At 38.0% G+C, this 14,311-nt stretch overlaps 1 protein-coding gene across 1 annotated transcript in view; it reads left to right on the top strand.

Annotated features, from left to right (window-relative positions):
• Positions 1-14,051, top strand: part of SLC2A2 (solute carrier family 2 member 2) — a 29,034-nt gene extending 14,983 nt beyond the window's left edge. Inside the window, exons 4-11 of the mRNA XM_039236539.1 lie at positions 1,367-1,491; positions 4,110-4,225; positions 5,315-5,477; positions 5,937-6,124; positions 8,839-8,943; positions 12,735-12,836; positions 13,539-13,742; positions 13,826-14,051. Coding sequence (XP_039092470.1) covers positions 1,367-1,491; positions 4,110-4,225; positions 5,315-5,477; positions 5,937-6,124; positions 8,839-8,943; positions 12,735-12,836; positions 13,539-13,742; positions 13,826-14,026 — 1,204 coding nt within the window. The 3' untranslated portion in view covers positions 14,027-14,051. The remainder of the gene's footprint in view (positions 1-1,366; positions 1,492-4,109; positions 4,226-5,314; positions 5,478-5,936; positions 6,125-8,838; positions 8,944-12,734; positions 12,837-13,538; positions 13,743-13,825) is intronic.
• The last annotated feature ends 260 nt before the right edge of the window (positions 14,052-14,311 follow it).

The raw sequence follows: 14,311 nt of genomic DNA, 5'->3' as shown, positions 1-14,311 counted from the left end.
ATATCTTTATCTCAATATCCTTGATTTAATCACATCTGTAAAATCCCTTTTATTATATAAGGTAACATATTCCCAGGGTCTGAATAGGATGTGGACTCTTGGGGTATATCACTGCAGAATAAGACTACATAGTTTTACTCTCTAGAAAAAAAATCTACTTGGCGTTAAAAATACTTGCTTAGAAAAAGCTCACCTATTCAAGTTTGAAATATTGACATAGAATATAACAAGATGCTGACATTTCTTTGTGGCACAAATATGTCCATACCTATCCATTCAGATTATTTTATTGGCCTTATCATCATCTACTGAACTTTAATGAAGGTTTTTGTGCCTCACTTTTCCAAGTACTAGTAGTAAAAGTATCAGATGTCTGCAAATGTTAATTTTCATATGATTCATTTTGAAAATGATATTTTTTGTTGCTATTGTCAGCTTGTATTACATATTTTACATTGGTTGGCATTAATTCATAGATTTTGGAAATATGACATACCATGTTAAAAATAGTTATAATTCTCTACGATAAGGCTTAAAGTAAAAGTATATTTTAATTTACTTCCAAATAATTCATTTTAAAGAAAATTTAACTTTGAAAGTTCCTTACATCACTTACATCAACTAAAAATGTGCACCACTAAGAAAGGAAAGAAGGAAGGAAGGAAGGAAGGAAGGAAGGAAGGAAGGAAGGAAGGAAGGAAGGAAGGAAGGAAGGAAGGAAGGAAGAAAGAAAGAAAGAAAGAAAGAAAGAAAGAAAGAAAGAAAGAAAGAAAGAAAGAAAGAAAGAAAGAAAGAAAGAAAGAAAGAAAGAAGCTCATTGGTTACAACTACAGTGCTGAATGTAGCTATCACCAGGTAATTATTCCTTAAAACAATCAACTTGATGAAAACTTAATTATTTTTATTTTTAATTGTATCTGTTCTCTCTCTCTCTCTCTCTCTCTCTCTCTCTCTTTTTTAAGTAAGTTCCATACCCAATGTGGGGCTTGAACTCATCATCCTGAGATCAAGAGTCACATGCTCTACCAACTGAGACAGCCAGGTGCCCTCTTGAAGAAAACTTAGCTAACTGTTTGAAAAAAGTTTCAGATATGTTATCTTAAAGCAAACTAGTCATCACCACAACTGAATCATCTCTATTAAAATGAGATCATGAACATGAAACTCAGATTTTCTCATTATAAGCATTATTTATCATTAATGCTTTAGTCCACAGACAAGTCAAACTAGCAATCATGGTTTAAGATCTCCCAATTAGCTGTTTCAAATAACTGCTCTTAGGTAAATATCTTAGCATACTCTGAAAGCAAATAATTTTATCAACTTTTGATGCTGAATTTGTAATCCTTGCTTTTTAAAATTTCAGAATCAAAGCCATGTTGGTAGCCAATGTTCTCTCATTAGTTGGAGCTCTTTTGATGGGGTTTTCAAAACTGGGACCATCTCACATTCTTATAATTTCAGGAAGAAGCATATCAGGACTCTACTGTGGTAAGTCATGTACACACACACATGCGCACATCTGTCTGAAAAATTCTAACAGCAGATGTGGTAACACACAGGGAAGTTTTTGAGCCTAAGATGCCATCACAAAAGAGAAAGGCAGTAAGTAGCATGAAATTGAAGTCCTGAGTAGATTTGGGACCGGTAAGTGGGAGTTGTGAAGCTATCTTCTTGCTCATGGCAGTTTCTAGTGGTATAATCTCAGATAAATTATTTAACTCTTAGTTTCATTATCTGCTAAATGAAGGAGATAATATGCACCATGTCAGGCACTTGTGAGAATACAAGTAAATGTTCCATATAGGGTCTGGGTTACAGTAAGCTGCCAAGAAAAGCTGGCTGTTGTTATTGCTCGTTGTACCGTAGACAGTAGCACACTGCTACACCCACAAGCCCTAACTCACCTCTTATGGCCTATTTGGCCACTTATGTCTCTGCCTCTCCTTTCTGGAAAGACCTTGATGCTCAAGCCCATCTCTCAGACCACATTCCCTAGCCATTGGATTCCAGACATGGTCGGGTGAAACATTACGGTAACGATGACCATAGGGAGAGGGAGTCACGCAGGAGCAGATTATTGAAGAGTTCATAACGGACAAAGGATGCTCTCCCCCTGTGAACCTCACATCTGAACATCTGGAGTGACTAGTTCTGGGAAGCAGCTTTTCAAACTTTTGGAGGTTTCAAACTTTCAGAAGCAAATTTAACCAGCAGAGGTGTGAACAAAGGGAGGATCGCTTAATCTCTAAAATAGCCAAATCTTTAGCTTCTCAATGCAAGTGAAGGCCTGGTTCTGATGGTTTGGACCCGAGGTTTTACATTGTCCCAAATCATAGCTGCCTTTCAAAGTACTAATATTCACTGGGGCTGGGGGAGGACATGCAAGAGCACAAAATGATGTATAAAATGTTTATAACATTTACTTGCAAAGAGAAAAGACTATATAGTTCCATGTGTCTTCAAAGATCAGGTGAAACAAAAGTCTAAAATACCCATAAGTTAATAACTTAATTAAAAGTCTCTTTTCATTATTTTCAATGTTAATGCAAATAGCTAAAGGATAAGATGGTTTTATCAAGGTGAAGAGTCAACCCACATGTGGCAGGATTTAGATTCAGCATATATCAATTCTGGTACTATCGTGGGCTGGCCTTAGATATATTAATTGAGCCATCTGTAAAATGCAACTAATAACACTATCAAGGAGGCCTAAATCATGATTCTTCTTTCTTCTCTCTCCATTTTTTAAAATACAGTGTAAAAAAATCACAAATGTTTTTGACAAAATTGAAAAGAAATGCTATCCATTGTGGAGCAACTGGTCACTAGCATAGCCAAGTAACTTTGTACTCTCCAGCTATCTTTTAAAATTATTCCTGGTCCTGTTCTGAGCATTAAAGTTGCTAAAAAGGATAATAAATACATTTTGACTTTAAATGTGTACAATTTCAGACCTGTGAGCGTATCTACATTACTATGTTCTTGACCTACAATAGTATTACACTGAGAGTATAGCCTAGAATAGAGCAAAAAAAAAAAAAAATGGTATTCTTCTTATTTAAGATCAACAGACTACACATTAGAGTCACATGTAAATGTCAACCAAAATTTAGATGCCATTTCAATCATGCAACTGTTCATGTGAGATATTAGAACAATTTAAAGCATTAAAAAATATTGAAAGTTTCCAAATGCATCTTTTACACAAATACCATACATTTCCATTTTATAGACAATCTCTCTAAGAGGAAGACTCTGAAAATATTATTTTTAAATTCTTAAGAAAGTGCCAAACATCACATTCAGCCTTGCTTATTGATAGTGTCTGATCTTTCTAGGCACTCAGCAAATATCTGGCTACTGTAGCAGCTACTCCAATGTGACTGATTACATCTGCATTTAAGAAAGCTATAGAATTGCCTAGTGCTCTTCAAATTTTTTTTATTCCTTTAAGCACCAAAATCTTTTCTGAAGCTCATTTTGGAGAGAATAAAGAAGAAGATGGGTTGGAAAATGGAGAAAGAGCTCTTGAATCTCTTAATGCTTCCACCTCTCCACACCCCTGCTCACCACTTTAACAGTGATCTAGAGGCACTTCCACATTGTAGAGACTCAGGGCTTGTAGTTCTCATGGTAAACACTCTGTTGTACTGTGATCCCAGGTAAACTGCTTCTCACCTCTTTCAAGTAAAGAGGTTGGCCTAGATATGTGCTAATTTCCTTTAATACCAGAAGTTTCTATTAAACTTATTATGCTATTATTAAAGCATCTTTTAGTCTCTTTTCTGAAGACAACTTAAGGCACAATGATATAAAGTCCATTTTAACATGGCTTTAACTAAATAAGGCAGTGCTATGAGTAACTGCCAAATTCACAACTAATCAGTTCTTTCTATTTCTATATTCAACTACAACTTCATTTGGAGTCTTCTCAACACATATTTTTTGCATAAGCAGTGTTTAAGAGTGGGGACAAGGGCTCTTCCTTCCAACAGACTCTGAAAGGGACTTTTACTCAGGACACTGACTACATTTAAACCAAATTACTATTATTGAGATAGTCCTGGCTGCACTTTCATTTACATTTATGTTCATGTTTTATGCAGGGCTAATTTCAGGCTTGGTTCCAATGTATATTGGCGAAATTGCTCCAACCACACTCAGGGGTGCCCTTGGCACACTTCACCAGCTGGCCATTGTCACGGGCATTCTTATTAGTCAGGTAAAAACTCCCATCCCCTACTTCACCCATCCTCCACCCAACTTCTCCCTCCCTGACAGTCCTCTCTCACTGTAGACCATCATAGAGGAAAAAAACCAGTTCCAGTGGGAGTAGAGATGGTGTAGAGACTAAGGTTTTTAGGTCAAAGCTAAATTATTAGTACTCTGGACCTCACTTCTCCCTTGGATCTACGGTAGGATTGGTACTGGAGATGACCCAGCATGCCAGATCTTGAATTTCTGGAGCTATTTTAGAATTAAATTATTATGTTTAGATTTCAAGGAACAGAAAACTTCACATTTTTTGAGTGCTTGGGTTTCCTTTGTTTTGAGCATTTTACCTGGAAATTTAATATATATATGATTGTTATAGCAGTTTTTCATTCAGCTGGCTCTATCCTTCCCTTCCATCCCATGGACTCCAAGTCCTCAGACACCCTAGCCTACGACTATCCAGGGGGTAAACCACCAATAAAGATAACAAAACTGATTCGCATTACGATCATTGTTCTATCTATGGAATCCCATTTTATTTAAGTTCTGGGTAATCTAAGAAGAAATTTGTTAGTGTCCAAAGTTTACACATGATTTTTGGTGTTGCTTTATATGTCAAACGTGTTCTTGACAGTTTGGTTGTTTCCCTTCATCAATGGCCCATATGAGCTAATGAAAACAAACCTAAGTGAACTCTTTGTAAAACAAGTAATCTCTAATTTAGTTAAGGTGAGACACAATACTAATAGTGTCTGCTTTGGGCATACTTGAATCAAAGTTGCCAGGGAATACTATTTGTTTAAGTTTATTTATTTATTTTAGAAAGAGAGCACACGCACACACACAAGCAGGGGAGGGGCAGAGAGAGAGGAAGACACAGAATCCAAACTGTCAGCACAGAGCTCCACACGGGGGCTCAAACCCACAAACCATGAGATCATCACCTGAGCCAAAGTCAGACGCTTAACTGACTGAGCCACCCAGGCACCCCGCCAGGGAATACTATTAAGCAGCCAATGTGTTCTTTCAACAAAGGGTTGCAGAAAGCAGACCCAACGTGTTGTGCAGCTGCTATGCTCCCTCCCTGCCTTTTCAGATTGTTGGCCTCAACTTCATCCTGGGCAGTCATGAGCACTGGCATATCCTGCTTGGCTTGTCTGCTGTGCCAGCCATCCTCCAATCTCTACTGCTCCTCTTCTGTCCTGAAAGCCCCAGATACCTTTACATCAAGTTGGATGAGGAAGTCAAAGCAAAAAAAAGTAAGTCTGTGGGGTTTTTTTTTTCCTTCCTATTGTTTTGGAACTATCCAATAATGAAAAACAGTGTGCATGAATGTTTACGGATCAAATTGGTACCAGAGCTTTCCAAATGAAGTCAGTGATTACACATAAGAATAATGTGCAAGATCACTTCAATATGATTCATGCATGCCATTTCAAACCCATAAACACTAGAGTCCAAATGGGAAACCCACATGCAGGGTATTGGTTATGATTCTATGATAATAAAGATCATAGCTTTCTTTGTCATTAGACAAAACCAAATGGTTTTTTTTATTTAAAAACAGGATTTAATTTAACTAAAAGAATTTCCAACACCCATGCTGTAAAGCAAGAGAAAGGGCTATGCAGAACTGTAACTCTTTCAATAGCATAATAAAAATAAATTTACTTTTGTTCTGACCTGAGTTGTGTCAACCTGATCATTTTGGGAGACAGGCTTAAAAAGACTCAGAGGAAGTGATGATGTCACCAAAGACATCACTGAAATGAGAAAAGAAAAGGAAGAAGCATCAGGTGAACAGAGAGTCTCCATAATTCAGCTCTTCACCAATTCCAGCTACCGGCAGCCTATTATAGTGGCACTGATGCTGCACATGGCTCAGCAATTTTCTGGAATCAATGGGGTAAGTTTACGAATACCCCCTAACCTGTGGGGTGCCTGGGTGGCTCAGTCGGTTAAGCATCTGACTTCGGTTCATATCATGATCTCATGAGTCTGTGGGTTCAAGCCCTGCATCGGGCTCTGTGCTGACAGCTCAGAGCCTGGAGCCTGCTTCAGATTTTGTGTCTCCCTCTCTCTCTGCCCCTCCCCCACTTGTGCTCTGTCTTTCTCTATCTCTGAAAAATGAAAAACCCTATAAAAACTTTTTTAAAAAAAAGAACACCCTCTAAGAGCAAAGTAAATTAAAATAGGGAAAGGAAAGGGTATAAATTTAAATAGCTAATAGATATTTTAAAATGTTGACATCACTTGGGGCGCCTGGGTGGCTCAGTTGGTAAAGCGTCCGACTTCAGCTCAGGTCATGATCTCGTGGTTTGTGGGTTCGAGCCCCGTGTCGGGCTCTGTACTGACAGCTAGCTCAGAGCCTGGAGCCTGCTTCTGATTCTGTGTCTCCCTCTCTCTGACGCTCCCCTGCTCATGCTGTCTGTCTCTCTCTCTCAAAAAAAGAAAACATTTTAAAAAAATAAAAATAAAATAAAATGTTGACATCACATGTTTTAATATAATAAACATATAATGACTGAGCATTAATTTTCTTTGTTCTGCTTCATCTGCTTTCTAAAACTGCCATAGAATTTTTTAAAATGTAACAACAATCACTGGTTCTGTGTGTCTACTAAGAAGGAAAAAGGCTAAATTCATAATTAATACAAAAGAGGGAAATGGAGAATAATTATACAAAAAAAAAAACCACCTGAATTACAAGGGACTTCTAGAGTTTAGTATCAAATTTAGGATTATTGATAGCTTAGGCAAAAGGGGTCCATGGTTCCCTTTATCTATTTAAATGAACTATACCAGATAGCCAGGTGCAAAGAACTGTCCTGCCGTCTAAAAAAGTTTCACTCTATTTATGGAGCCAGCACACAAAATAAACAATAGAGAGAACTGATATGATATGGCTGAGTGAGGGTAACAGATAAGACATGATTGAAAAACATACTGAATGTTAAACTAGCTAACTTTTAGGTTTTGAGCTGAAATCATTCCATTATGCAAACTAAAATTGTTGTACTGGTAATTCACTACTAGAAGAAAAAAATTAAGCATTTGCAAAAAAAAAAAAAAAAAAAACTAGATAAAGAAAATCACTTACCCTTTTTATTGCTGTTAAAAATGCAGTTTTGGTTTCCTCTTTAATGAGCCAATCCCAGATCTGCAGGGGACACACAGGGGGTAACTGATGGATGGGCAGAGCCTTAGAAGAAGTAAAGATAGTAATTCTTATCAGTTGAAGCAAAAGGAGGCCTGAACCTCAATAAGCTGAATACCGCTCTTCTGTCATCTCTGTCCTCCTTGAAGAGGTCACTGATGTTCATTTTAATACTTTACATAACTTTGGGGTTTGGAGACCAATTCTGTAGCCCTTTTCTCACCTCTGCCTGTATATATGCAAAGGTGTAATACTTAATGTATCTTTTAGCCACTATCCCAGTGCCTGACGTAGACGCATCCAGGAAATGTGAACTGAAGCTGTTGGGATAGCGCGTAGTGTACTGTAAGCCACTCCTCACTGAGCACAGTCTGCACAGTTCTCCTCCATCAGCCCCATCCATAGAAAGAGGCACCAGCAACGGGACATGTTAGCTGGGGAGGTAATGAAAGAGGATGACAGAATGACAGAATGCCCTAAAAAAGACCATTATAAACATAAAAGCATAATTAATAATAAAGGCTCTTAGAGAGATTGTGAAGATTTCTCCATGTCCACTGAGGATTAGTGAGAAATGTTGAATTAAACACGATAGCAACCAGAATTCTTATATACACTGGTGACAGTGTCAGTTGACACAACCTCTCTGGAAAATTGTTTGCCGATATCTGTAAAGGTGAGCATATGCACATACTATGGTCCGGCAATTCTATCCTCAGACAAAAATATGTACATGTTTCACCAAAAGGATTATACTAGAATGTTCACAACAGCACACTTCATAATTAGGCAAATGATGATTTAGGTAGTTACCTAAATACCCATCAGTAGTAAACTGGGTAATAAATAGTGGTATATTAATACAGCCAAATACTAAGCAATGATAATGAACACTACAGCACACATAACTATATGGATGACTCTCGCAAAGATAATGTTGAAATCAGATAACAAATAATTCACACTGTGTGTGCAACTACAAGATGAGGCAAAATTTATCACTATGTTAGAAGCTGAAGTGTTTCCTTGGGAAAATAGGGGGACATTCTGGGGCTTCTGGAAGACTGGACATCATTTATATCTTGATCTGAGTGCTGGTTACACAGGTGTGCTCAGTTTGTGAAAATTAATTGATCTGTATGCTTATGCTATGTGTACCTTTTTTGTGTGTATTTAATACCATAACAAAAAGTTTAAAAATTTAAATATATATATAAAGAAAATCCAGATTCAGAATTTTCAACTAACTTCAAGGAGAATTTTAAGCAATCAGGAGTTTTAAGTACTAGCGATTGATAGTGTTTCTCATTGCCCAGAATGAGAGGGCAGGTAAAATCTTTAGGGCATTCTAGGGGCCATGGTTCCATAGAAACAACTAAAAGTAAACAACTTAAAATATTTCTTGCTTTCAGGCCATCAGTGCTAGGATTCTTGATTAAAGCTAAACTGTTATTACTTTACAGATCTTTTACTACTCAACCAGCATTTTTCAGACTGCTGGAGTCAGCCAACCTGTTTATGCAACCATTGGAGTTGGTGCCATCAACATGGTTTTCACTGCTCTTTCTGTGAGTTCATACCCTACATAAGTATGCTGCTTGTTTCTCAGTTCAAAAATGGGAGAGGGGAGAACCTTGTGATCCAAAAGTGACCAATCACTTATTGTTCATGTGCACTCGGTGTATAGAACCAAGTGAGTCACAGGAAGAGTCCTTCATGCAAATAATGAACTACTAAGCAAACTGAGCACGTGGGTCACTGGTTATCCCCATGTACAGGGATGCCAGTTAGTCACTCATTTGTGAATTAATAACTCACTTGGGGCACAGAGGACTTCCTCCTTGTGTCCTAGATTCCTCCTCCTTTGCTCTGCACTTGCATCTGTTGGGATTGGTGGCAGTCTGTCATTTCTATCAATATTGGGTCTTCTACCTGGGTTCCTCTCTTTCCATAGTTGAAATTCCTTTTTATCCTGATGTCTTAGGGGCAAATACTTTTTTTAAAAAAAAGGTCTTCTGTAATAGATGCCTATTCCTGTAACAGGATTAAACAGACTCAGCAAACTCCTATGATATTTAGCTATTGGGCAGAGTTTACAGACAGCTCACAAGGCCACAACTTCCGGTAATGAGGTGATGCATAAAAGTGTGTGTGATATTATAAGAGATGGAGTAAAAGTGGTATAACTTGAAATGTTATTATTTTTGAAATGTTATTTTTTTTTCTGACAAGGGGAAAAGGTCATATAGTCTACTTAAGACCAAGTACCTTATATAAGGACTGACTCAGTATCTTGATAATGATATTTAACATAAACAATCAAAGAATTAAACAACAACAAAAAACTCCTAAAACTTCCCAACTCATGTAATTCATTCTAAGATGAGGAAAATTGGGCTTATTTTTATCTTCAAATGCAGTATATTCAAAAAGTTTGTGGGGTGCCTGGGTGGCTTAGTTGGTTAAGCTTCTGACTTTCGCTTAGGTCATGATCTTTTGGTTTGTGGGTTCGAGCCCCGCTTCGGGCTCTGTGCTGACTGCCAGCTCAGAGCCTGGAGCCTGTTTCAGAGTTTGTGTCTCCCTCTCTCTCTGACCCTCCCCTGCTCACGCTCTCTCTCTCTCTCCTATAAATAAATAAAAATATTAAAAAAATGTTTAAAAAAAAAAAGTTTGTGGGGCACCTGGGTGGCTTAGTCGGTTAAGCATCCGACTTTCGCTTAGGTCATGATCTTGGGGTTCGTGGGTTCGAGCCCCGCGTCGGGCTCTGTGCTGACTGCCAGCTCAGAGCCTGGAGCCTGTTTCAGAGTCTGTGACTCCCTCTCTCTCTGACCCTCCCCTGCTCACGCTGTCTCTCTCTCTCCTAGAAATAAATAAAACATAAAAAAAAAAAAGTTTGTGCATTGTGCATTAAAAAAATATTGGTCACATTGCTGTCTATACTCAAAATACTTCAGTCACTTGTTTTTCTTCCTCTGCACATGGACTTTTAACTATTACCTTAGGATGGTCAATAAATTACAGCTTGCCTACCTAGATCAAAAGCAGATTTGTCCAGACTACATTAAACAGTGCTGGACCTTGGAAAGAGGAGAGAGAACAGATAACAAGGGAACACCAGCAGTTCTGTAGACATGCCTTTAGAGATAATGCCCACTCAAGCCAAAAGGCCACTTGAAATCAATGAAGGCCTGCTACTGGGATGTGATCCAAGGAACTACTCACATTCTTTTGTCTCCTGAGATACGTTTTTTACAAATCCCACTTCAAAATATTTTTTAATATAGAGATTATGCTTAAAACATCTTATATGTAACAGGATTTGCTATGTCAAAATTGAGTAACCAAAACTCTAAATGCCTAAAAAGGACACTACTACAGAATTTCATTTTTGTCCCCCTCCCCACCAATCCAGTTGGAATATGAGGAGTTGCTTGTTGCTTTGAAAAGTATCTTGACTATTCTGAATATGCCCTCTTAGAGTTTATCCTTTTATTCTGTGAAAGGTTCTGAACAGATGAGTGACATAATTTTAACAATCAGCTCTAATCACCTGCCTAATTAACCCTCCAGGGCTAAACTTTTTCATTATATTTATATTTGAAAAGTTATTTTAAGGCTGAAAAAGTACAAAAAGAATAGTCCCTCAGTCATGCAGTTCCTCTCCCCCAAATTAAGCAATGAATATCCTTTCAAATAAAGATATGCAAGTAAGAATATGCACTGAAAGGATATTAATGATTCACCGGCTTGGAAAGGGTATAATCAAACAATTTTTTTTTCTCCTGAGTATTTGGGAAAAGAAAGATTTTCCTAACCCCATGCTGAATTACATTTCCACATTTCATACCTTCTTCCATACCAATGGGCCAGGAGAAGAGGGCCTATAATGTTGAGAAAAACAACACAGGAAGAATTGTGGAGGGAACGGAGAGACAGATGGATCTAGAGGGGAAGCAGTGGTTACTAAACTCCAAGGTGGCATCCAGGATCTGTGTGACACATGGTATCTTGGACAAAGACAAGGGTTCTGGTCAGACAGACATCTCTAGCCCCTGACCAAGTCTCACCCTGGGCCACACTCCTCTCCAAGTGCTCATCTAGCCTCAAGAAATGAGTCCAGCTCAGTTTCCAAGACATGTGGTTTTAGAACTTATTATCCTAGTAGTAATAATTGTTCAGAAGCAGAAGACACATAGTAAAAGCCCTCATTCCTGAAGAAATGCTTTTATTTTCTTGATAGTTTGACATGGTGTCATCAAGTCAACTTTGAAAGTCATACTTAGAGAATCCAATTATATAGAGAAATGTTATGAACTTGGGAAAGATTTGTTTCTCCTATTACCTTTTCAACAGTAAATGTGGGCTCTTTGCTCATCTTCCTGAAGTTATTTGAAATCTGAATATGTAATACCTCTGAAGTGAAAGGGGTTTTTGCTATAGGTGAAAACAAATGTTTCTCAGATATTTTCAGAGCCAGAGCTAAAGGGTATCAGAATGCTATAGATTTACTGATAGATTTATGAGCTGAGCCAATTTAGTCATTGAATTGAGAAATTATGACATAGTTTTTTGTGTGTGATTCACCAACCTTGGCATATTCCAAGAATCAAGCAAGAAAAGTCTATTTAACAAACATTGGTCTTGGCTAATTGTAAACCTTAACCATTAATTGCAAAGGTCCACAGATTCAAAGATATCTATGACCTATCTCCCGAATTAGGATAAGAAAGCACTATAAGCTTTTGCTTTGAAGTCTTATCTTTTCAAATGGATAATTCACTTCCAGCACCAAATACATTTAGGGACACCAAAAAAATGTAGATCTAACTAATTGGCAATGTGATCAAATTCTGTAAGTTGCCAGGTGAATGGCCATAATTTGACTTTATTAGCAGTGAGAAAGTTGGATAAGAATAGTTAACAACCCAACAGTTATATGATTTCAGGTGTCTGTAGTGCACACAGCCTTGTACTTCTAATAGGATAATTATCAAAAGATAAATGTCATTTTTAATGTAGAGCCACTTTAAATGTATAATAAATCTACTGGAAGAGATACGAGAGGTACAGCCTCTTAATACTGTACTCAAGTGATACTTGTAGAGTGATGGTAAGGCTATGTATGGCTCTTTCTCCAGAATCGCCTGTTGAAACCAATGTGACTAAATAAAGCAGGTATCTGTTAATTACTTCTGCTCACTGAGACCAGTACTGCCACCTGAGGCAAGAGTCACTTCTCTACTCAGTTCCACATCTGTAAAATGGGATTACATAACCGCCTCCTTCCAGCTGTCTAAATTAAAATGACCTCTTTGGCCATAAAAACCATTTAAGTCAGTATGTTTTGAAACTTTCCTAGGTATTCCTTGTGGAGAAGGCAGGGCGACGCTCTCTGTTTCTAATAGGAATGAGTGGGATGTTTGTCTGTGCTATCATCATGTCCGTGGGACTTATTCTACTGGTAAGTGTAGATTTTTGCACCAAGGTTTTTGGTTTCCATATGATAGCACTTCTGTGATACAGGTCAAAGTGCTTTACATGTCAAAACACTTGAGATTGATTGAGGAGATAAAGCCAGAGGAACAGCATATAATATAAAGGAGGAATGTAAAAAAAAGAGAGAGAGAGAGAGAGAGAGAACTAGTGTTTTGGGTTTAAAAACTTCCAACATCACAAGTAAATTGCACTTGTTACCAAGGGAGGCAAAATGATCAGAGCATAGTCTCTGGGGTCAGCCTCAATCAGGTTCTAACACTGGCTTGACCAGTTGGCTACTTGTGTGACCTAGGGCAAGTCCCAGGACCTCTCCAAACCTAGCACCCTGTCCACTACTTCATGGAGGGTAATGCATCCTGTCTGGCAATTGATATGAACAGGAGCAAAGGTCAATAGATTCTTGCCTTGCCTCTTTCACAGGAAAAGAGTGACTGAGAGTCATGTAAAGTGCTAATCCAGAGGATTTCCTATAACAGAGTTCAAAAGATTTAAGCACGACTCAGACTAGAATAAATTTGTCTCAGACTAGAATAGTTTGTAGATATTTGCTCATAAACATATCAGGAAGAGAGCTGTCACCATTGAACTCAATGAGAGCCTACTTAAAGGAAGAAACTGCCAATAATCCCAATTCCACTCTTGTTTTTTGTTTTTGTTTTTCCCTCAGAATAAATTGGCTTGGATGAGTTATGTGAGCATGGTAGCCATCTTCCTCTTTGTCAGTTTCTTTGAAATTGGGCCAGGCCCCATCCCCTGGTTCATGGTGGCGGAGTTCTTTAGTCAAGGACCACGGCCTGCTGCCTTAGCAATAGCTGCATTCAGCAACTGGACCTGCAATTTCATCGTAGCTCTGTGTTTCCAGTACATTGCGGTAAGCAGCCTAGTATTGTGCAAATTTGCTGAACAGTGGAGTAGAATGATTGCTAATTAGAACTCTGTTTGTTCTCTGTGCAGAAGTTCTGTGGACCTTATGTGTTTTTCCTCTTTGCTGGAGTGGTCCTGGCCTTTACTTTGTTTACATTTTTCAAAGTTCCGGAAACCAAAGGAAAGTCCTTTGAGGAAATCGCAGCAGAATTCCGAAAGAAGAGTGGCTCAGCCAAAGCGCCCAAAGCTGCCATGGAAATGGAATTTCTTGGAGCCTCAGAGACTGTGTAAAGATAACCAGATTTTTGACATGAAAAGGAACAGAAAAGAGATTATGTGTTTTTAAATGAGAATTCTTTGATAATGTTGTATCTATATCTTGAAGTATTGTTATATTTTTTAGAGAACTTTTATGGGCTCTTCTCAATAATGTCATCAAATATTACCAAAGAAAGTATTTTTTTAAAGTTAGAGCATCTATTTTTGATAGTTAAGACTCTGGAATTAAGTAAACCAAAAGTCTGGCTCATTTTTCTATCCCAAAGGGCAAGTACATTCTAATGCTGCTAGCTCTAC

Source organism: Hyaena hyaena, unplaced genomic scaffold (genome assembly GCF_003009895.1).
Source record: "Hyaena hyaena isolate Hyena2069 unplaced genomic scaffold, ASM300989v1 scaffold_112, whole genome shotgun sequence".
NCBI classification, from domain to species: domain Eukaryota; kingdom Metazoa; phylum Chordata; class Mammalia; order Carnivora; family Hyaenidae; genus Hyaena; species Hyaena hyaena.
This window is presented reverse-complemented; position numbering and strand designations above follow the sequence as displayed.